Genomic DNA, 25,472 nt, shown 5'->3' on the forward strand with positions numbered 1-25,472 from the left:
TCATAGACGAATACCTTCACTGCAACGCTTTAAATTGCAATACGTCCATAATGGTGAATAAAAGCGAGGATTATTTATAACCTTCAGTGTTACGTGACGGTGACGAACAGCATATATTCTAATATTAATGATCCTAAAGAGATACACACACACTTGCACAAAATAAATATAAAAACAGCAATGAACATTAATTGGGGACCAGAAGTCTTGCAACAGGGAAGAAGAAGTAGTTTGTTTACATATTATCTACAGCTGACCGCGGCGGCGGCGCTGACAGTTCATTACCTTAATTCAATATCAGTTTCGTGGTAAATTTGATTAGTTTCTTGTATATGTCGTGGATATTTTATGTGTTAAAGTCTCACATAGTTTTTATGTGTTATCAAAGTGACTGTAGGGACTGTTGCCTGTGCTGTTAAATTGCAAGTGTAGTTGATTCGCTCAGAGTAAAGTGGCCGATGTTGCTTTGTTATGGTGGCCGCGTCAGGAGCAACCGATTAATTCAACAACCAACTTATAGCATATCCTCTTGAATGGTGGTGGTTTCTTTGTGTTGTTAATTGTGATGATTAGCGTTGGACGCATAAAGTTGTAATTTATCTGCTGCCAAGTTTGACAAGAGGTCGTCAGTGTCCATGGTCGTCTCGATGGCTGTTTTGGCCAAGGCTTAGCCATCACAGGATATAGGTAGTAGGGTAAACAACCGCATGGACTGGCCCAACTCACCGACGGTTACGGCATGCCACCCTCCGAAAAAGTACTTATAACGCGTCCTGACATCGGAGATGGGCATCAGTCACGACTTGTTGGTGAGACGCTGAGCTAAAGACCTCTACTCTCCTTTCGAAGTAAGTATCTTCTCCAAAGATAGAAATTAAGGCCAAATTTAAATTTTAAACAAAGGTTAGTGAAAAGGGTGGCCAACGCAGTGCAAATCTCACCAAAACGCTTTCAAAATTTTTACTTACGTTTAAATATTTTAGAAGATTGATGCCATCTCGATGTTTGCGGGGTCGCTTGTGTCAACAAACTTCATATTTCCTGTTAAATCTGCACACCACTTGAACCCATAGACGCTGGGGCAATTTCATCACAACAATCGGGACATCACGACGTTTTTGAGGAAACTACTGTTTTGGTAGAAGAAGACAACAAAGCGTGCACTAGATAATTATTTAAATAAATAGTAAAACATCAATATTTTACATATTTATAGTGATTAATTTGAAAATATTCGTTATTGAAAAAGTAACTTGATTCTGACTCAAATTTAAGTAATTATTTTTCGGAAGTAGAACGTTCTTTTAAGTCCTGTATTATGACGTCATGACATCTTGACTTACCTATTGTAAATGAATTGCTATACTCAACTTTCTTGCAGAACAGTTTACCAGTTATTCATGCAGATTGTTTTCAGCTATTCATGTAATTGTTATAATCATAATGCGTATATATATCTATTATTTACTTTTTGGATATATGAAGATGTTTTACTGCCGGATTACCGCCATAGTGTGATGCAATCGCTTTCGCTCCCTGGGCCTCTGTCTGTTTTTGCACCATAAGAAATTAATGGGGCCAAATTTGCAATGACCAGAAAGTCGTTAAAAGAGGAAAGTTGGCATTGAGGGGCATAGGGTAAAAAACCGCATGGTACAGGGGTAGACCATGTACAATCAATGTGTACAACCCAAAAAAAAGTACATTATAACGCGTCCTGACATCGGAGATGGGCATCAGACGCGACTTGTTGTTGGTGAGAAACAGAGCTAAAGACCTCTCCCTTGTTGTCAGGACGCGTTATAATGTACTTTTCTTGGGGTTGTACACATTGATTGTACATGGTCCACCCCTGTACCATGCGGTTTTTTACCCTATGTTTTGATTGAGAAAAATACAAATTTATACAATAGCTAGCTGGTAAAAAATACTTGATTACAAAAAAACTTGATTGACAACTAAGCAGCATACTTACTACCCATGGGTTTCAGAAACAGTGCAAGCACGTTTTTTGGCAATATTTCTGTAACGAACACTCGTATCAGAACAAGATTTTGCTAAAGTGTATTACACCCAGTACCGTAATTTATAAGGGTATCGTGAATCACTAATCATAAAGAATAACGACACTTGTCCCTGTACCAAGAGACAAAAACTCCATTATCCAGAAATGGATACGAACACGCGTAAAAAGCTCCACCTACCCTCTCCCCCCAACCTCCACCGCCACCCCTGTCCTTCTTCCTTCCTTCACCTTCCTTTCTCTCTCTCTCTCTGTTGCCAATTGGTATGTGTTCACCCTCCAAACTGGGTATAAGACTTACACAAAACGTGGACATTGGTGAAATTAGCCTATGTATTGAAAGTATACTATATACATAAATATTAAAGCAATTTTATCATTATAGCATTACTATGACAATTAGAATTCATGGAAACAGTTTATGATAATGCATCAGTGTATGTGTGAAGCTCCACTAATGTGGCAACGATGATTTTGCCATTCTTAGCATGCAAACATTAAAGGTTACATTTATTTCTGGCATACAGTTATTAAAAAAATCAAAATACTAATTTAGACTTAAATCAATGAAAGTGCTAGCAAAAAGAATAATAATAATAATCCACTAATCGTCATCTGCTCCGCGATTGTTTTCGGCAGCCAGGTGTACGACAAGGTTAGAAACATTGGATTGTATCTACTTTAGAAATATCTGTAATTTTTCGGGGTAATTTGGTAGCAAAAAAGGGATAATAGACATGAATTAAATAAACATTTTGAAATAAAGTAAAGTTAAACTAAATAATGAGTAAAGTAAACAATTAAGGGAATAAAGCTTTGCACATCATAAACAGTGTCGTCTGCTGCTGCTCGTAACTGTGTTTGTTGAATGAGCGCTTAGGAACCAGGAACAGCAACATGGTTCAAGTGCAATGTGGAGTGAATTAAGACCAAAATGTGTATAATTACAATCAAATAAGCACTGTGGAGTTTCAGTTGTGATGGCAGTAAGGATAAAACCACCGATTACAAAGTAAAAATGAATTCAGTTCAAACCATGACCCCGGGAATAACAATTTTCATACTTTCACTAATATAGGCAACAAAATGTTGTTTTATTGTGCTGATTACAACTGCAATCTTGAGTAAGATCAATAACGTTACATATATACGCTAACATTGTTCAAATGAGTGCTGGGAAAGATGGCGGACAGATTAGACTGGCCAGCCACACGACCGCCACCATAGTAATGGATTTCAAAACTGCCTTGAAAACATATTTTACGAAGAGCGTCACATGCTTATTTTAGTTCGTATGGGGCTTTCATATATCACATTATGTTGACGAAACTTCAATCTTTTGAATGGTTTGCTTCGAGTTGTAATTGTATGCTTGTTTCACCAATTAAATATCGAGTGAATAAGACCCGGCCAGCGTGATGATGGTGGATCGTCCGTGATTGTTTACCCTAACCTAAGATAGGCTGCTCTGCACCCATTTTTCCTTTATTTAATATATTTACTAGACAAATGTTTATATATAAGACTAGAAAATCATTTCAGGGTGGCTGTTGCCTAGCCCTACCAGTAGGTCAAGCATAGGTTGGTTTCCTTATGGCTAATTAAACGACAGCAACTTATGGTGCCCAGAACCCGTACTGAAAGTAATTCTTGGTGGATCCAATAAGCATTTCTAAAATAGCATAGTACAATAAGAGTTCTACAAGGAAGGCTAATGCTCCCAGAACATTTTTTAAATTATAATACAGGCTTTGAAGCATAGCTTAATCATAACATGGCCTTTTTAAGAAATTTATGCTTTTAAATGAAGAACAGAAAAACAAGGAAGTAAAATATAAGCAGTAGGTTAGGCTGTCTAATATAAAGTTAATTTAATTTCTAGAGTATGGTTAGGTGAGACAAAATGGGCAGCTCATATTGTTTCCAGTTAGGATAGTTTTATTACTTACCTCTTAAGTTATTAATAGCAAGAATCATCATTATTGTTCCACGTTTTCAAAAGGATGGTTCTCACGTCATATCACCATTCTCCAGACCTAATGGGAGCCAAAGTCATGTGGCAGAGGACAATTCTCTGTCTTGGCTGTTACAGAAATAAATTTGGTTTCTTCCCTTCTACTAAAATTGAGGACTTTTTCAGTAAAGTAAGTTATTTAGTACCAAAAAACAAGGTGATCATTGTGATAACATTTTATTGCTATGATAGATTGGGGGGAAATTTACTTACTTAAAAAAAAAACAAATTTATGTTCAAGTTACAGCAGGGTTAATCAAATTTTTATATTTTTTCTTAAACACATTTCACATGGTAACCCCTTCACTTGTTAAATAAGCGTTAGAGGGTGATTGTTATTTCTACTTATACTACTAGGTATTCAGTTTCCATTCACTATGTATCCACAGCTTATTAATGATAATGATCCCTGTGGGTGATGCAAAAAAATGAAGGTTACAATGAATGCTGAAATTTGATTACCTGCTTTGAGCTGACAGTGTATTTTCATCTCATAGCTAACCATTTTTGTTTATCTGAAAACAAATGAACAGGCCCCCTTTTTTTTCTCTGCTTACAGCACTCTAGTAAGATTTATACAGTATTTTGCTCTGCTTTTCGTATGCATTTTGCATAATTATTATCATATAAACATTGTTAGAGAATATAAATTGATGTGTTCAGACTTCTTAGACATTGGGAGATACAAAATTGGTTAGTGGGAGGGGCCGAAATGTTCAAGCATTACTATTCATCAAGGCCAGCTGTGGTAATAGGCTATTTGTTCCTACAGAAATACAAAACCATCATCTTTTATGTAGACATATTCCTTAGTGCAAAACTGAAACAGTTAGTGAAGCTTGCTAACAAGGTGTTTAGTTGGTGGTGGTTGCTTGAGTCAGAAGAGTATTGCATGACCTGCCATAAACCAGGACTTTTTTCTTGGTTGAATTAAGATGCCTTGTTGCCCTCTGACTGACCAAGTTGAAGCTTCTTTCATCCTTATATATTGTGTATATGGTGTTTTATGTTTTTTGTTAATGGATTTGAAGAACAAAAGGGCCCTCCATTTTAATAGATTGGCAGCTGTGTTTGCTCACCAGATTGTGCTGTGGGAGAATCTTTAGGCCAAGCTGGATCAGCGTTGTAGCTCTATCTGTTTCATGAGGTTTTCTGGAGGATGTGATCAGTCAGAAGTTATTCATATTTTCTTCTAAAAGTACTCTGTGGAGTTGGAGATAACATTACTTAATTCTAAGGGTTTCAGCTTTACAGATATAACTCCCTGATCCCTTTAGATTCTTGGGTATCATACCAATTGCAATCCTGTTAGCTTGATGAAGGAATCTTTTTTTTTTTTTTTTCCCCTTTAGCTATATCTGCAGTTCAGTCCTCATACTTAAACTGAGATTTGACCTAATGTTAATACTGTCATAAGTTTATTGTAGGAAATTTTTTTTTAACAAAATTAATATTATCAGTTCAAGCCTATCATTTACATCAAATGTTCCTGCTATCCCATCTGCTCATTTCTCACAGCTGTATACCAGGAAGATTGAGACTTGCTTGATAGGAACTCAAGAATATATTTTACACAATTAAGTGTCAGTGGTTTATTGAAATCATGAATGTGGAGTAAAGTTCATGATTAGGTTATAATGAAAATAAGGTCTTTTTAAACATAACATTTTTTATTGTGGAGTAAAGTACATGATTAGGTTGTAATGAAAATACTATAGTCTTTTTAATCATGACCTTTTTATTGTTAAAATTAGTATTCAGAACTGGTTTTAATTATTGTATTGTGTTACAGAGAAAGCTAAGAAGTACAATTTAAGTTTTGGATATTTCATTCAAAATATATTGTGGTTGATCTTAAAGGATTTTTTTTCTCACAAAGTAGGAATTGTTTGGTCTTAACATTTTTATTTTATATTTTGTGAATTTTATTACTTTATTAGAATTAGTTGTTCATAAAGTGCTTTCTTTGATCTTAAAAGCATATGTAGAATAATCTTGATAGTTGAGGGGGTCGTGTCTAACTGATCAGCAGGCTTTCGCCACTGATGTCAAGGTAGGGATTGTTGAGATCCCTGTTTTAAGGTATAATATCCTTTGAAGATGGTGGTCTCAATGCTGTTCTGTACCAGAAGTTAGATAATACATTATTTTAAAGTATTATGCAGTGCTCTGATGAATTATGATGGATAGTTGGTGAAGACCGTAAATATCAGTACTTTTCTTTTAATTTGGAGTTAACATTCTCCATATAATGCACTCAGTATAAATCTCTCAAATCTCCTTTGGCTACCAACTTTTTTTTTCCTATTTCATAGTGTGCATTGAAAGATGCCTCGAATGAAGAAAGGGTTGCATGCTCAAAAGAAGAGGTCTAAGAGGCTGAGAAGGAGAAAAGACAAGGAGGATGAGTGGCAAATGTCATATGGTGAGTTAAAACAGTTGAAAAGGAATATTGATTTACATTTACCGAATTTCATCTCAAATTGAACTGAAAATAAAACTGAAAACTATGTAGTCTTTAAGTCCAGTGATTTTATGCATATGTTCATGTAGATTGTAGAGTTTGATCTTTTTGTTTAGATCAAGAGGTGTTCTTTTTTTTAATAATGTAGCCAGTTGTTTGATGTCATTGTCCCTTTTTTTTGTATAATTGTTGTCAGTTACTTGCTGTAAAGAAGTGATAAACTTTCATCTTGTTTTTAATTGTATAATACTTCTCATGATTAGAATAAAGTTTTGTTTTCTGTAATGGTTTCAGATTCCCAGTCTCTTCAATCTGATGCTTTGGTGGATAACTCCAAATATGGGGTATGTATTTCTCCATGGTTGACCTTTATGTGGATCTATTTTTATTATGAATTGTCCTTTGCCATTTGCCCGTCTCATAAACTTTGTAATGTAAAAATTGTCAGGGATGGAAGAGAAGGTTTATATTAATGTTATTTTAACCAGCAAATAACCTAGAGATGGAACTCAAAATAAATTGAAGAACAGAGTACACACCAAGGGACAAAATAAGGCTAGATGTAGTAATTTTTAATGAGGTTGAATCTTAGGGATAAATTAAAATCAGTACAAGTTTTCTTGAGTTAAAATTTAGTAAAAGAGTAGAAAAGAGTAATTCAAGCAATATGTAAACTTAATAAGATTCTGAAAATCAAGTTGAGGGAAATTACCTGTAAAAGTAAGATTATGCATAAATCTAGTATACATACAATCCTTATTGCTAAATGGACATGAATCATGGTTTGACAAACTACTACTATCTAGAAGATTTGGTCAGTTTGACCATAAAGCTCTAGGAAGAATAATAAAGTTAGACAGCCCAAAAGAGTGAAGAATATACTGTATCCTGATGGGATTACAAAGGGATTTTTGACGAAGGAAAAAATCTATTTCTGGGTGATTGGCTCGTGTCGCCCTATGAAAGGATCCTTACTATCATTCTTTCTAGGTAAATTAACCTAAAATTACCAGAGAAAACAAAATTAAGAAAATGTCAGTAAAACTGACTCGCTTCACTCTGAATAAGAAGTGTCGGTATGATAATAGGGCGAGTGTGGAACACTACCACGAGACAATCACCAATTAGAACTTCCAATCAGAATCCCCCAAGAGAGAGCTGATACCAACGGGCGATGCAGCCGCTACTACTACTACTAGAGGACGCCACGGACAGCAGCGCCCCTAGCGGACATCCTTAATCTAAAAACATCTAAAAACATCTTGTCCTGCAAGGGGGGGAACAAACCATAAAGGGGGGGTTTCATAGGGCGACACGAGCCAATCACCCAGAAATAGATTTTTTTCCTTCGTCAAATCCCTTTTCTGGGCTCAGCTCGTGTCGGCCTATGAAAGAGTACCAGAGAAACAGACAAGATGGGAAAAAAGGGACAATGAAAAACAGTGTAAAATGATGGATATAATATAAGTAAATCAATTACAGCATACAAACTAAGCACTTAAACTAACTTATACTAAACAGTAAAACAATAGAACGTTAGTAATCTTAAAGTACTTAAATGGTAATTACAGTAAATTACATTGATGCATGTAATATAAAGAAAAAGGGATTTACTTAACATATTTACAAAATATACAAACTCATTGTGTCCTACCCTAGCATAAAAATAAGGGTAGGTACACTGAAGTCCATCATTAATACAAGTATGGCAAAATATATACAAAACACATTGTGTCCTACACCCTAGCATAAAAATAAGGGTAGGTACACTGTGTCCTACCCTAGCATAAAAATAAGGGTAGGTACACTGAAGTACATTATCAGTACAAGTGTGGATGTCCCTAGCAAAAAAATAAGGGACAATCCACTATATGATTCAACGGCTAAGGCTATGATATTCGAGTAGCCTGGCGATAGGGTGAGGCATGTTGGATGATGTAGGTAGAAAGGAGACCTGGATCTATACTACAACTACTATACAGTATCAGGGGAAACAATGTTTCCCGCTGCTACTGCTGAAAAATTTAAAGATTCCAAGGACTTAAATAATGCCGTTTAAAGACTGTCGGGGGGATTGTTTCCATCCAGTATACTTTCTAAGATCCTCAAAGTTCATATGTTGAAAATAATTAATTGAGGTGGCTACTCCCCTGATATCATGTGCTTTTGGGAATGACTCAGGGTTGGCTTGTTTAATGAAGTAAAGGATTTGTTGTCTAATACCTTTTACTGACAAAGTACCACCTTTTTCCTTCATGAGAGAGCACCTGAGGATCTTGAAGAAGTACGAGATAGAAAGGCTCTAAGAGTTGATACTGGCAGAGAGAAGGATCCTGTGGAAGTGGGTAAACCTTCCAAGGAGCCCACCTTGCAAGAGGATCTTCATTTTTGGCTAAAAAGCTACGATCCGGAGCAAGTAGAACTTCTCCTGATGGGAGGAATTCCACATGACCCGCATCCCTGGATAGAGCCGACAGTTCTGAAATTCTAGCTCCTGAGGCTAGGCTTAATAAGAATAATGTCTTCCTCAGGAGCATTATGAATGTACAAGATGAGTTGTCAGTATCTGAAGCTAGTTTGAGGACATCATTTAAGAACCATGAAACTGTAGTAGGCCTCTGAGAAGGTCTAAGTCTAGCACAGGCTTTGGGGATAGATGTGAAATAAGATTCAGTCAGATCTATCTGAAAACCTACTTGAAAGATTTTCTTCAAAGCTGATTTATGAGTGGTAATAGTGCTAGCTGCTAAACCTTTTTGGCAAACAATGGATCTGAAAAAGGATATAGCCAGATTAACTGTCATGGTTGTGGTGTTCGATTCTCTCAAGAAAGATGCTAATTTTTTAACAGCTGAGTCATATTGTCTAATGGTTGACTCTCTCTTATCTGATTCTAGGAAGAGAATATTCTGTGGATCAATATCAGCATCTTTATTAGCCGCAAACTTCATGAAGTCCATAAAGTTAGGGTCTGGAGAATTCCTGAGGAAGCGAACACAGTCCTCATTTGTACTGATTGTGATAGCTTGGGATTGGGGATCCGTTGAGGTCGGAGACCCAATTCCAGAAGAAGAGGATACCAGTTGCTCTTGGGCCAGTCCGGTGCAATCAGAGCTACTATCCCTTTGAAAGACCTTAGTTTGCTTAGGACTTTCAAGAGAAGATTCACTGGAGGAAAAACATAAATCCTCCTCCACTGATTCCAGTCCAATGACAGGGCGTCCGTGGCATAAGCCCAGAGGGTCCAGGTTGGGGGCCACATAGCAAGGGAGCTTGTGAGGCGAAGAGATCCACTTGGAGACCTGGGACTCTCAGGCTTACCCACTGGAATGACCCGTCGTCTAGAGACCACTCTGATTCCAGAGGAACTGACCGGGACAGGGCGTCTGCTATCACATTCCTTACTCCTGCCAGGTGAGTGGCAGACAGATGCCATTTGTGTTTGTTTGCTAATGCAAAAATGGCTATCATGACATGATTCACATGCTTGGATTTGGACCCTCCTCTGTTGATGCAATGAACTACCACTGCACTGTCCAAAACTAGCCTTAGATGAGACTTCTTCGGGGAAGCAGTCTCTTCAGAGTAAGAAATACTGCCATTGCTTCCAACACGTTATGTGGAGCTGGCGAAATTGAACTGACCAAGTCCCCTGAACCTGTTTGAATTGAGAGTATCCCCCCCACCCGGACAGGGAAGCATCCGTGTGAATGGTTAACACTGGAAGGGGATATTGAAGGGGTACTTTCTTGGCTAAGTTCTTTACTTTTGACCAAGGCCGTAGTTGATTGCGGAGGATCTGTGGAATTACTGACAACTTTTGTCTCGATATTTGGAGTTTGCTCTTGACCGCCAAATTCGATTTATATCTTTCAGCCTTGCCTTCAGAAGGATATCTGTTACCGAAGCAAACTGAAGGGATCCTAGGATTCTCTCCTGGTTTCTCCTTGACGTTTGTTTGCATTTTAGAAATTGCCTGACAGATTTTGCTATTTCCTTCCGTTTGGCTACTGGAATTGACAGATTGTGGGAAGACAAATCCCATTGGATTCCTAGCCACTGAAAACGAGATTCCGGAGTAAGTCTGGATTTCGTTTTGTTTATCTGGAACCCCAGATGTTCCAGAAAGTGAACTACCTTTTTGGTGGCTTTGAGACATTCCTCGACTGTTGGTGCCCAGATCAACCAATCGTCGAGGTATGCTGCTACCATGATTCCCTGAGCTCTCAATTGTTGTACAACCACTTCTGCTATTTTTGTGAATACCCTGGGGGCTACATTCAGACCGAAGGGCATCACTTTGAATGAGAATGTTTGATTTCCTAGCCTGAATCCTAGGAATGGGCGGAAGTGCCTGGCTATAGGGATATGATAGTATGCGTCTGTAAGATCGATGGAGCATGTGACGGCTCCACGCGGAAGTAAGGTCCTTACTTGCGAGAGGGTAAGCATTTTGAACTTGTCGCAACGAATGAAAGAGTTTAGCTTTGACAAGACTAAGATTACCCTTCTTTTTTGTTGAGCCTTTCTTTGGCACGCTGAATAAGCGACCTTGAAATTTTAGATGCTTGACTCTCGCAATAGCTCCTTTCTGAAGGAGTTCTTCCGCGTAATCTGTCAATTCCTCTGACGGTATCTGGTGGAATGATGATTTGATTGGAGGAGGATCTTTGATCCAACTCCAGCCCAATCCTTTGGACACTATGCTCTGTGCCCAATTGCTGAACCCCCACCTGTGGCGGAAGAGGAACAGCCTCCCTCCTACCTGGGGAGCCTCATTGTTGATGGGCGGGTTGGCCCACCACGCCCTCCTCTGAACTGCCTGCTCCTTGTCGCCCTTCCTGCGCCACGCTGACGAAAGTAACCTCTCGCCCTACCTCTCGGCTGTTTGTAGCCTTGAGCCTCATATGAAGGGTTGAAGGCCGGCGAGATAGCGTAGGAGGTGGATGGCTGAGATTGAGGGGACAACAGGAGGATAGGCTGGTTCTGCTTCGAACTAGCAGGTTGTCCTTGTTGGGTAACTGGGACCGCCTGCACAAATTGCTGCTGTTGCTGGTGTTTCTGATACGGCTGGAACCTCTTACCAGCCGTTCTTCGGTTTCTTACCAGCAGTGGGAACGGAATCTTGTTTCCTCTTCGAGGAAATACCCCACCTAGCTCTAAGGCTCTGGTTTGAGCCTAGCAGCTTCGTGGTGTACTTCGTTGACAGCGGACTCTGGGAAGAGATCCGCTCCCCACATGCTAGAGGCCAAGAGTCTATTCGGCTCATGCCTAATAGTACATCTTGTAGAACATGCTTTCGGCAGTTCCTCCTAGCCTGGAAGAAGTCAAAAGCGTCCGTTAGTACCGTCTGGAACTGAGATTTCGCCAAAATCTTGAACAGCGGTTCCGTAGCATAAGAGAGGGCAGCCATTTTCCGTAATTATAAGGGAATTGAGGGACCTGCCAAACCTGGGTTTCGCGGCCATCAAACTACCGCCTGGGATTAGGGAATCCGGTCAGTCTTGGTAGCTTCTTCGCCGAACTGGTCCATGGCGCAGTCCGGTTTGAGCTTACCCAGCGTGAATGTAGCTGGCAAGTTCTCCCACAATTCTCCGAAAGCTGGGAAGAGCGGAGAAGTAGACTCCGCCTCCCTCAACTGTGGGATGGGCTCATCCTTGAGGACTGCCTGAAGGGACTTCTCCACTAATTTCGTGGCGAACGGAAGAGAAACATCCTCTTCCGTCGCGAAAATAGTGAAGGGACTCTTGTAGGCCTGGAGTTTAGTATTCGTACACTCCCAGTCCTGGCAGGCAGTGAACCCATTCCCGCTGAGCATGATCTCTACTGTATAGTACCGACTCTCTAGAGATCTTGTCTTCCCTAGTGAGAGCCGTTACGGTCAGCCTAGCATAACCGATGAAAGGCTGCGTCAGACCTGGAGGGTAAAACTCGAAGTCCTCAATCCTTCGAGTCCCACACTCCGGGATAGAGATCATCCCATCCTTGAAAGGAGCGTAGGCAGCTACTCTCCATGGGTTCTCCATGGAGAAAGCTGGCAGAGATTCGTATGGCGGGAGTTGGAGAATCCCAGTGCTTGGCGCTGGGGAGACTTGGAAGAGGACTGAGATAGCCCAGCTACTCGGTCCTCATTTTCTCTAACCCTGTTAGAGAGGTCTTGGATCGATTGGCCTGATTGAGACAGAGTGCTCGACAACTGTGCGAACATCTGCTCGAATCTCGTCCCCAGGGCGGAGACTTGCGAGCCAACCAGCTCGCCCACCTGTTGCATCACCACTGCTGAGAAAGCAGAGGGATCAAAGGTGCTAGGCCCTGCTCCTCCTACCAGCGTAGCCGGAGTGGGAGCGGTGGAGGCGGGAAAAGGCACTGGCTCGGCGGGAGCGCGAGCCTTCTCCTTAGAAGCCTTGCTTCTGGAGCTCTTCGAGTGAGAAGAGCTCGGCTTTGCTTTCACCGCATCGGTCGTAGGAAGTCGACGACTTCCTAGCCGAAGAAGACGAAGACGACTTCCTCGAAGTTGTCTTGGCCAGAGTCTTCGGTTCTCTCTGTCCCTTCACCTTTGGGGGTACAGAGAGAGCGGGAGAGCGGGTAGGGACCTCAGATCCCACAAAGCCTTGGAATGAAGCACTGGAAGAAGGGACAGGAGAAGATCCAGGAGCACCCAAGGAAAGACCTTGGGCGCCCGACACACCTACCTCAACCAACAAATCATCCACCCCTACCCGCCATAGGCTCGATGTTAAGGTCCAGGGCAGCGACTTCCGGGACCGACTCCTGGGAGGCTACGACCCCAAAGGATTGCTGGAGGTCTTGCTGGATGGAGGCTATCAGAGGGGCAGCGGACAAGGGGTCAACGTAAACCGGTCGACTTTAGGCCCGCCGGGAAGATCTGGACGGCCAGCTTCTTATCCAGAATGTAGGGCTGGCCTTTGGCGGCGTTCTTCCCGAAGCCGCCCACCCACGCTTTCAGGGTGGCGAGGGCGACTTCCCTCACACCAGTAGCCTGAAAGAAAATCGAGATTAGCTTCCAGTGGCGGAACGGGGTTAACAAACTTAATAACTAAGGGTTGTTAGTAAAATGATAAGGAAGCCTATAACGGACTTACCCATCTCCCAGCTGACCAACCAGGTCGTAGCAAATGGCGCAGGCTTCTGGGTGCCAGACGATCATCTCACTGTATGACGTGGCACAAGGGGCATGAGACCTGCACTCATCGTGTCCGCAGGGGTCGTACAACGTCGCGTTGCACGCTGGGACCTGACAGTTGGTAGCCTGTAAGTGGAAAGATACATGAGTACCAGGTAAACACTTACAGTCTAACAGATGCTCCGCTGGTGCCGGAGCGATAAAGTTAGATTAAACCAGAACCCCGCCAAAATACGTGTGGTAACTAGGTTGGTTTGTGCTCTAGGCTATAGCTCCGCTGATGGCGGGGACACAAAAGGAAACCAACCAGGAGTGGTGGTAAATGGAAACCACGACGGAAAATGGCGGGGATGGTAGATAAAAATATCATATTACACAATTCATTGTAAAATTAGGGTATATCCTTAAAATAATAATAATACAAACCTCCCTCCGCCCGTCTACTAGAAGAGTGCGCGGGTAAGAAGCAAGCTCCCTTCCGGTAGCGGGGGAGAGATGTAAGGATATAGTAGGCAAGCAACCGACCACTAGAGGTGCCCCCGGAGCACCCGCTAGCGGAGCTCCAGTTTGAATCTATAAACCAAAGGTGCCCCGGCTGCGACGAAGGCTCCTTTCGTATAGCGAGGGAGGTGGCTGAGCAAACTGGGGAGGGGGGGAGGAAGGTCTCGGTGTAACACGGCGGGAGTGAGAGAGGGGGGAGGGATGGCCTACTCCCCCCGACCTCACCAACTACCCGCACGGAGACCCGGTACCTCATGAGTGGTCGCCCTACCCCCCACCCCCCCCCCCGCTGGGAGGAACCCCTGGTCGCCTCAGAGAAGGAGTGAGTTGAAGAGAAGGCAACTGAGGTTGTCATGACAACCAAGGGGTCCCCCAGCTCCTCCCTATACCAGAAGGGGAGGGCGGGGTAGGGTAAGGTGCGATGGAACACGTGACCGCAAGTGGCCTAGGCCGCGAGCAACCACAACCGTTAGAGGGCCACGTGAACCAGGCTGTACCAATACAAGAACAAGCACCTAGGCTAGCCTAACACCCTAAATATAATAAAATTATACATCGAAAAGATGGAAAAGACACTTTTAGTAAAAGAGAAAGAAGCCCAGGAGGAGGCAGACTGTTCCAAGAAACAGAAGCCTACTCGGAGCCAGCGATAGCCGATGAAGAGCAAGAGCCGGGATGCTGGGCCGGAATAATCATAATAATAGCCCTAAATACCAAACTAAGAGAAATGGTAGAAGGGCTGAACTAACTAAAACTCGATGTAAAAACAATGAACGTAATATAGTAAGCCCATAAGTATAAGAAGTCCCCAGTATGGAGGACCGGGAATTCTTACGCGGCAGCATGGCGCCGCCACGAGACAACCGGGGAACCATATATGACCTATTAAGAGGAAAATACAAGTACCCGGAAGATAAAAATGAGGTAAAATATTACTTATGAGTTACTTAACTTAGCCGTGGCAATAGCAGAGCGTTCCATGGTAGATTAAAGAGATAAATCCAGAAATAGCACAGCACAAGGGAAAATCGCGTCTTGACGCTAGCGCTAAAAATTAAGGATGTCCGCTAGGGGCGCTGCTGTCCGTGGCGTCCTCTAGTAGTAGTAGTAGCGGCTGCATCGCCCGTTGGTATCAGCTCTCTCTTGGGGGGATTCTGATTGAAGTTCTAATTGGTGATTGTCTCGTGGTAGTGTTCCACACTCGCCCTATTATCATACCGACACTTCTTTTTAAGAGTGAGCGAGTCAGTTTTACTGACATTTTCTTAATTTTGTTTTTCTCTGGTAATTTTAGGTTAATTTTACCTAGAAAGAATGATATTAAGGATCCTTTCATAGGCCGACACGAGCTGAGCCCAGAAAAGTTTCATGCATTAAGGAGTTGATGATGAAAGGGAGATAGAGAGAGCTTGGATATGTTCCCACAATGCCTAGGAAAATTTATTGGGATAGTGTCGCTAGGCTCTTGTGAACCCGAGAAGAGTTGGAATACAGATCTGCATGGCTGAGAATTTGAGAAGGTAGTAAATGGGTAGATTTGTAGACGATAAATTATAAGAAAGACGTGAGTGGCAGAATTTCATAAAGGCTCCTTGCATCTAGTGGTACTGGAAACATTGATGATGACAAAGAAATTTCATATTTTAAACCAAAAAGGATTTACGTAAATAAAAACATAATTTGCCAAATTAGTGTTACAGTGGACCCCCCGTATTCGCGTTCTCCGGATTCGCGGACTCACACATTCGCGGATTTCTCTCGGGAACGTTTCCCTGCATTATTCGCGGAAAATTCGTGCATTCGCGGCATTTTTCTATGAGAAATATCCACAAATTCCTGGTTTTTGTTATCAATTTCATCATAAAATGCACTTTTTGTGGATAAAACTATTAAAAAAACAAGTATGAAAATTTTTAGTGGTTTTTCTTAAGTTTTAACTAACAAAATAGGCTGTTTTTAGCGTTTTTATAGGGTTTCCAAACATTCGCGGATTAACTATTCACGGGGGGGTCTGGTACGCATCCCCCGCGAATACGGGGGGACCACTGTATAATTGCCTATTTCAAAAGAAGACATTATTAAGAATGAAGGGGTTATTCAAGAAAAATAAGTGAATGTAGAAAGACTGGCATGGAGTAAAATGCTTGCAGAGCTTCCAGCTGTGAAAGAAAAAATATATGCACTGATATTGAATCAGTTTGAAAGAATATGTATCTGCCTGGAACATGTAAGTAATACAGTAATTCCATGAGAATAACGTATGAAACTGAAAGGTTTAAAGAAAATAAGAGTACAAAAATAAAAATTTTTAATCAGACAGCAATATGTAGATGAACTGACACATAACCTTGCCATGGTACATAATCTCTTCTCCCAGTCATCACTTCTTCATCACCTTGTTAACAAACCCCAGCTGTCAAAATAATTTGAATATCTGAAAATGGAGTTTACTTTTTTTTTTTAAATTGCAGTATGCATGCTATTATTTGCTTTATATTCTGCTTTTTTTTTAGTCTTCTTCTATCCTCATAGGTAATTAAATTCAGCATGTAACCAAAGAGTTCCCTTTTAGTATTAGTACAATTGTAAAACAATGGCCGATGTAGGTCAGGTGAGGGTCATGCCACATGACCCAGATAGCTTTAGGATTTTGTTTTTTTCAGAGACGAATCGTGAACAGATGAATCTAGGTAACAGCGTATTACTCCATGTATGAAAACAGGTTCATATGTTAGGAAAAATACAAATTTCTTTTTAATTAAGTATTTTTTAGGCAGCAGAATTAAGTGCTAGAGGCACTTAGAGCTTTGATTTGCTGAACTGCAAATAATTTTTTCTTTTTTCTTCTTTTTTGTAGAGTGACACATCTGGAGTTGATTATGGTGTAGATGAAAACCATCCAGGAAAGATGGAAAACAGCTCAATGCTAATGGCAGGTAATTTTGGAGATGGTCAAGGAAAGAAAGAGATGAATTTGACCGTCAAAGTAGAAAATGACATGAGCCTTCTTGATGACCTGAGGGATGAACTTGATATTGATGGTAGAAATCAACAACTTAGTGCAGCAGTCGATGGTCAAGGTCAGATGCCACATCGAGCAGATGAAGCCTGCGCAGGTGAACCAATTGATCCTTTATCATGTGTGGAAGTTGATGAAGGTACTGTAATACAGTAATATTTGTATTATTGCTTGCAGTGCTTGTAAGTTTACCATAGGTTGTAAGGTTACTCATAACAATTTCGTATGCTTGATTAGTTGGATGAGAATTCTATGTCTTGAGTTTTCACTTGTATACTACTCTGTGGCTATGCTTTTCTTTTGTTAAGTGTATTCTAACAAAATATTGGTTTGGGTTACTTCACATCACTGTATGAACAGTGAAAGTAGATTTAGTTTGTTTTGTTTGTTCTAATGTTTTAGTGAAAATTGTTTTCTCTCTGCTTCAGCTTTCTTCCCAGACTGAGAACATGTCAATTAACAGACAGTGACTATTTTTCTTATCCACTACTGATTCATCTCTGTTAACATATTCTTTTCATTATATAGTAGTACATACTGTTACAGATAGCACAAGTAACATGAAATACCTGTTGTTCCATTGGGAACCTGGAATAGTTTGAAAGCTCAGATGTACCGGAAAAGGGATAATGTACATACTAACATTTCACAAATGGATGTGGATGAATTATGGATGGGGTTTCTCAGTTTTATGTTGATTTTAACTTATTTGATCTTATGTTCCTATGGTAATGACATACTTGGTATGTTTCTGTGAAATTACAGTCAGTTGTAATACAGAAGCTTGAACAACTGATCATAGTATTGAACAAACTGCCTCTTAATTTCATGTTGAGCTTAAATATTAATATTTGCCTCTTTGTGGAAAGTGAAAAATAAGGGTAACTGTGTAAAGCAGTATCAGCTGTAGGCTATCTATTTGTTGTAGGGAAATGAATATAAGTGACTTTTTTTATTTTCTGATAATTTGCATTTATTTCCTAAATGTATTCTGTTCTTATTGTTATTTGTAATGTGCAAGCATTTACATAGAACAAGTCAATTAATGTGGTGAGCAAGTTTTCTTAGGATAAACTGCCCATATGGGACTAAAGAGGAAACATGCAGAGATGTAGTGACATACAAATAAAAGAATGAACATTAAATAAACTAATAGACAAAAGCTGTTTAGAACTGAGTAATTATTGAGAAATATCAGAATAACTAATTTATTAGCATCAGCATACATACCACTATTGAAGAGCATCTCTTTTAAGGTTAAAAGGAATGACATAACTGTGCCACTTCATAAATGGTATGTAGATGCATATGTTTTATAAAGCAAATAGTACGTATAGGTATAAGAAAGCAAATAGTAGAGGCACAAGCAATAAAGATTTATGAAGACTGATCTCTATCAAAATTAAGCTTTTGTAATATAGGTAGATAAGATACCATTATTAATTTGCATAAATTGGCCTTTGGAACAACTTTGTCCAGAAGATGAAATTCCAGAATATTGTTGACTTCTAGAACAGAGAACAGTATGTTTTAATGGTTAAAAAACTGAACCTGTATAAATATTATAATCTCTTGTAGATATAGGAAGCTTTACAGTAAATACCTATCTTTGTGGTAACTGATATATTTAAAAATCTTACAAGATTATTAAATGAAGTTAAAGTCATAGATACGTGCTACTTCAGAATACCTAAGTTTAATACAGCATTTACTGAGCAATTTATATAGTTGGAGCAAGGTACTTTGTTAAATAATGAGTAAATTCTTAATCTTGTTTTGATTTCAGGCTCATACCTCACTACTTAGAACACTTACTGAAATCTGTAGTTATACGTATGTCAATGTTAGTAGGCGCATCGTAAGTCATAAGGAGTGTGGATAATTGCTGAAATTGTTATAGCATATTCATGCAAAATTAATCTACCTTTTTGTAAGGCCAACTATGTAGTAGATTGAAGGTGTATGAAATAAGCTTGTATGGGTATTAAACTGGAAAGGAAACTTCTGCAAAGTAGGAATATATGTGAAAGTATCTAATAATCATAAATGAATAAGTCTTTAGATGGGCAATATATAAAGAATTCCAGATAAGTAAGAATAACTTATGCCATGATGCTAGTTGCTGTAGGTAGTATTATAGCAACATTTAAACTTTTTAGCAGTTATATCCAAAATGCTGCCATGAAGTCTGTTCTACAATTTGATAATAAAGTGGAAGTCTTAAGTAAAGTGACAGTATGATACCTCAGCTGAATGTTTGTGATGCCCTTCAAAGTAAGTAGCACTCAGTAGCTCTTAGGGAACAAAGGTAATACTGCAGCAGGAGTTCCCTGTTAGGTAATGGCCAACACAGGACCTCTTTCACTGTTGAATATAATCCTAATTAGCACTGTTGAGAAAATGAAACACTACTTCTAGCAATGTATCTAAATGACAAATTCTAGGTGGTTGCTAATATCCAGACAGGGGAAAAATAAAAGTAGTAAAACAATAGGTCAGAAATTTCTTGGATCAGTATCAATATTTACACATACTTGGAATACAAAAAAAAAAAACAATTTCTGTGGACCTTCAAGATTGTGAATGAGATAATGACTGATGTTCTTTTGAAAAAGATGTTTTGTTTTAAAAATTCAGCTTTTGATATAACTGAAATGGAATGATTTATTGCAGATATCAACAGAACAATTATATTCTGATAGTAAGAAACAGGACAGAATACTTTAACCTCAACAGTGGACTGAGAAAAGGTGTCAATCCCTTTCCACCAATTGTTGTTTATTATGGCACTATAAAAATTAAAATCAACAACAGTAAAATACAAAGGGATATTTTTTTATAAAAGAAAAAAACGTCAGTCTGAAGAATAGAAATAAAGGTCAACTAATTTAAATAAGTTAACAAAGATGACAAGAAATATTCAACTATTCCAACAGAATTTACAGCGCCTCAGTGGCGTGGTTGGTTTGGTGTTTGCTTCTCACCTCAGTGGTCGCGGGTTCGATTCTCGGCCATTCCATTGAGGAGTGAGAGGTGTGTATTTCTGGTGATAGAAGTTCACTCTCGACGTGGTTCGGAAGTCACGTAAAGCCGTTGGTCCCGATGCTGAATAACCACTGGTTCCATGCAACGTAAAAACACCATACAAACAACAGAATTTACAAGGAAATTTTGGTAACATGTACTAAACAAAAAAGTGAATGAAAATATTGGGGAAGCATTTTGACAACCAGTACTTCATTGAAAAGGAGGTACAGGTACACTAAAATTGCTGTGAAAAGTAGATACTACTGCAGTCTCTAATTAAATTAATAATATCTAGAACCAACAAACTGAAAATCTATGAGAGTATTGTAAGTCCACTAGCACCCTGGATTGGGAATTTGGATTCTTATGAAGAGTTGAGAAAAAGAAGTAGTCATTTTTGAGATCTTAGTCATATTTGAGATCTTAGTATGTAGAAAAAAGCAGGACCTGTTTGTGATGGAGCACTATAATGTCCTGATAGAGGCATCATGATTATGGACTTTTATAACAAAACAACCAGAGATCTAAAAGTTCATAAAAACGTGAAAGAATGAGAGTAGACTAACTTGGTTGGAAGGAGAAAATCAGTAGACAGACGAGGGGGAAATGGAAATAAAACTATGGAGAGTGTACATGTCTGTCATGAACAGCTCACAGTGAGTGTCAAGAGGCAGTGGCTAATGTGACAGATGCCAAAACAGTACCCTCAAGAATCCCATTGAAAATGACTTTGCAGTCACTAACGACACTGTCAACCACAAATCTCTGCTGACAGTCATTTGAAAAAACTGTGAATGGGATTAAGTATTTATCTTGCAATACTTAAGTTACAAAATTCACTCAGAAGAGCATTTTGGTTAACCAAATCAAAGGCAGCACTAAATTTAGACGAGTATGGATAAGTCTAGAAGAAAAACACTGCACTTCTTCATGTATCTTATAGAAAATTGTCATTAATAAGTCTTCTGTAGTTTCTTATATTTTTTATTCTGTAGATGATGGAATCAGATTGATGCAGCACTGTTAATTCCTTGGAAAGGAAATAAGTTGAAAATTAAGTGCAATAAATGAAATCATTCTCTTTACCTGCAAAGTGTGATTTGCATATTGTTTTAACCAAGCTTTGTGTGTAAAGAGAATTTCTTGTATTGTGTATGTAGTTTTAAAAATTTCTTTATCAAGGAATTGGCCACATGTTGCTATGAGCACCTCAGTGGTGCGGTTGGTATGGTGTTGGCGTCCCACCTTGGTGGTCACGAGTTCAATTCTCAGGCATTCTATTGAGGAGTGAGAGATGTGTATTTCTGGTGATCGAAGTTCACTCTTGATGTGGTTCGGAAGTCACACAAAGCCATTGGTCCCATAGCTGAATAACCACTGGTTCCATGCAACGTAAAAACATCATACAAACAAACAACATGTTGCTATGATGCAGTTGCATCATTTAACACATGTTATATGAAAATAGAGACTTGAATGATCCTGTAATTAAGAAAACAGATCTCTTTAAGAAAAAAAGATTGAATAACTATTTGGGAACGACTGTATACAAGATTGTGATTTCAGATTCTTTTTGAACTTTGTTGGATTTCACACCAACCATTAATGTCTGATGAGTTTCTGAGCATACCTGTGCCCCATATTTATGCTTATACAGATAGTCGCAGTAGCTTATGTGACAGTAGTCGCCTGTTCAAACACCGACCAAACTTTACATTGCTTAACCTCACTAATCAAGGGACCTACTGTATTGCAGATATATTAATTTCTGGCATTCATTGGTAGTCATGCATTGAAGTTTTTACCCAACAAAATTTCTCCATTAATTGGAAGAGCAATAGTATAGAGATAAGATAACACCACCCTTCTAACATGTTATTACCATTTTCACAGACAGATGTTATCACTTGGAGAACAGAACTTATGTACTAATATATCTAAAAGCTCACAAGGACTGTTTTTTGCACATGTTTACAATTATTCATTTTATTTTTAGGCTTTGCATAAATTTGGTTTAGCTTCAGTGTAGGTGTTTAACTGTAGCAAATGATTGAATAATTGTAGATGTCTATTTATTAACACAAACTTTGCATTTTCAGAAAATTTTGTTGTTGACTGCGATCCTATGATTGTCACCAACCCAGGGCTGTCAGCTGAAGTTGCCAGGCCACTTTCTTCCGATGACAATAGCAGCTATTCTTCGTCATCCAATCCTCTCTTTACAGATATGTTAAAGAATAATGAACTTGTAAGTTACGAAGTATTTCCTTTGATGTTTAGTATAAATTATTAAATACACTGATATGAATATTATTTCTTAACTACTGTTAAAGTTAGCTTATATCTCTGCGCCAATAGGCGAGTCTGCATTCAAACACAAGATCGAATGGCTGCCCGGATGACTGTCTAGTACACCTGTTCTCCACCAGGTGTGTTTCTACTGTTTTAGCTCTTGTCAAAATTCTCCTTACCACCATTATGTATGTATAGGCATTTGTTGGTATTTCATGACTGTTTGCTGCTATCACAGTACGTACTGTACATTTATTTTTCCTAGGGTGCTTCCACTGAAATCTAGGCTAAGAATGTCAGGTTCTGTGGGATTACTGTATAAGCCAGTTGTTGTTTTTCAGGAGATACACACTGTTTACACTGGCTGCAGTGGTGTAGAGTGTGATCTTGAGAATAGATGCGAGGAAGTAGGGATTTTCAAAGGACTTTCTGCTTAACCCTGGACAGGTATCGCTATTTTGGTGCCCCTTTAAAGGTTTGTGGAGTCGAGCTCAACCCAAGCGCCCAGAGAAATTTGTGAAAATTCAAAAACTGCAGCTGTGCTGCACATTTTAATTTCTAAAATCAATTTCACCATTGCCGAACACTACTGAGAAGATAAATCATACCCATCTACAAATTAAATATTTATTACAAATATATTTAAAAAAATAAGTATATAAAAAAAATAATTTATGAAAATATTTTAAAAGAATACAAAACATGCTATATACACACAAAAGTTGAGGGAATCCTTCCTAAAACTATTATTTACAATATGTGATTGCCAGAAAAGGTATCGGACCCATAGAAGTCAAAATCTGAAACGAGAAAAAAAAAGAGTGAGTTTTTTTTGCCCCCCCCCCCCCCCCCCCAAAAAAAAAAAAAAAAGGCCAAAATTTCACAAATTTTTTTTGGTACCTAAATGAAATAGGAAGTGGCTAATTTTTTTTTTTTTTATAGAATAAACTCATATTATCCTAGAACATAATTATGTAAAAAAATCTGCACTGAGATGTAATTTACTGTTATATCAGAAATGTTATTCTCTCTCTCTCTCTCTCTCTCTCTGTCTCAAACAATAATTTACGAATATATTTACAAAAAATACAAAATATGCTATATACACACAAAAATTAAGGGAATCCTTCCTAAAATTACTATTTATAATATGTGACTGCCAGAAAAGGTCTCGAACCCATAGAGGTCAAAATAAAAAAAGATAAAAAAAAGGTTATATTTTTTTTGCCAAAAAAATTGTCAAGATTTCACGAATTATTTTGGTACCTAAATTAAATAGGAAAAGACCAATTGTTTTATAGAGTAAACTCATATTATCCTAGAATGGAATTATGTAAAAATATCTACACTAAGATGTATAATTTACTCTCATATCAGAAATTTATTCTCTCTTTCTCTCTCTCTCTCTCTCTCTCTCTCTCTCTCTCTCTCTCTCTCTCTCTCTCTCTCTCTACAGTGCATCATGATTTGTTGACATAAGCTCATTCAATCTGTCACCAGAAAAGACAGAGACCCACCCCCTCTCTCCCCCTCTTGTGTCGTAATAATCTCAAGGTCATTCCCCTTGCGTCGAACTCTCTGTCCACAAACTTGGCTTCTTGCCATATAGAGTTGTCGGCATCCTCTAAATTATCATCAAAATCACTTTATAATTCCATTAGAAGTAAGTTGATGACATCCATCCCCAGAGAATACTGCCGGCTGGCCATTGTTGATGAAAAATGCAAAAAAAAAAAAAAATGCAAAAACTGAGAAATTGGCGTTTGAAAGAAATTGGAATAATTGGCAATATAATTCTTCTCAGCCACGACCAAGGCATGCATAATGTGCACACACCACGTACCTAGAGTTTCCAACAATATAAAACTATCCCAGAGTCAACAGTGTTAGACAGGAAATCACTACTTGATAACTTTGCCTATGTATCCCACACATGTTCAAAACAAACTATTACTCAGAAAAGGGGGAAGGCAAACGCAAGTTTTGACATGATTGTAGTGTGTGTTCTGCTATCCTCTTGCAGATCGATCACACCCAGATTCGAGATAAATGATGATTTATGGGAAAAAAACATGTTTTTTTAAACACCCCTCGGGTTGTGCTCGACCCTGCTAACTTATCCAGGGTTAAGTTTGTTATAGGAAGAGAAGGGCAGCAGTAGATTGCAGTTAGGTAGGTCAGGTTTTCAACCTGCCATTTCTCCCCCTTTCCCAGGTCCATTGTCTTGTTATCCATACTCATTCTAGGCTTTTCCTTTGCTAATGCATTAGTTAATAATAAGGCTTACTCTTTAGCTCCACCTTTCACTCCCCTTTTGGTTCAGGAAAAATGCATTGAGAATTGGAACAGGACATAACCTTATTTTGGTTGGTATAAGGTTTGTCTGAATTGGTTAAGGAGCCAGTGTGGCTCTCCCCAAAATGTGCAATCATTTTTGCATTCCCTTATAATAGGTAAGGTGTTGGTGCCCTTGCCCGTCTGTAGCCCAAGCCTAGGACTGCCCTGTGACAGTTGGAAAAGTCTGTTGCAAGGGAACTGAGTCGGTTCTCAGGGCGATGTGGTTCTGTGGCCTCCGTCACCTGCCTCTCCGTTTTTCATGCTCTTAGCCTTTTCAAATGTGTTACCAGAAAGATCATTTTGGTAAACGTTTATCTTCATAAGTATGAGAATTCTGCCATCATCGCACCTAGTAGAGGCTGTTGGCACCAATAGGACTAATTATATAGGTATAGACAGCTATATTTATTAAAAATAATCATTACCAAGTTTTACTTATTCTGATGTCATGTTGCCTCAGTCGATTGTTTAACCAATCTCTTCACCTTATGCTCATTCTAAATCCTTGTCTGCTAGCCTATTCCTCTTTCTCTGTTGAAAAGCACTTGTTCATTATTTACTTGCTTTATCGTCGGCTGTTGGCAAATCTCTTACTTCTTCCTCAATTAGTGTTCTCTTTCCGAATCTACCATCGTCAGAGTACAGGCAGTC

General features: G+C 39.1%; 1 protein-coding gene across 5 annotated transcripts in view; it reads left to right on the forward strand.

The window, feature by feature from the left end:
• The first annotated feature begins 225 nt into the window (after positions 1-225).
• Positions 226-25,472, forward strand: part of LOC135220958 (uncharacterized) — a 70,173-nt gene continuing 44,926 nt past the window's right edge. The window contains exons 1-6 of one of the 5 annotated variants that reach the window (XM_064258622.1): positions 261-308; positions 4,026-4,167; positions 6,353-6,462; positions 6,796-6,845; positions 17,004-17,304; positions 22,292-22,440. In XM_064258622.1, coding sequence (XP_064114692.1) covers positions 6,366-6,462; positions 6,796-6,845; positions 17,004-17,304; positions 22,292-22,440 — 597 coding nt within the window. In that variant the 5' untranslated portion in view covers positions 261-308; positions 4,026-4,167; positions 6,353-6,365. Of the gene's footprint in view, positions 309-333; positions 849-4,025; positions 4,168-6,352; positions 6,463-6,795; positions 6,846-17,003; positions 17,305-22,291; positions 22,441-25,472 lie in introns of those variants that run through there. The other 4 variants (XM_064258621.1, XM_064258620.1, XM_064258624.1 and 1 more) reach the window with 4 other exon arrangements.

This window comes from Macrobrachium nipponense, chromosome 2 (assembly GCF_015104395.2).
Source record: "Macrobrachium nipponense isolate FS-2020 chromosome 2, ASM1510439v2, whole genome shotgun sequence".
Classification (NCBI taxonomy): Eukaryota; Metazoa; Arthropoda; class Malacostraca; order Decapoda; family Palaemonidae; genus Macrobrachium; species Macrobrachium nipponense.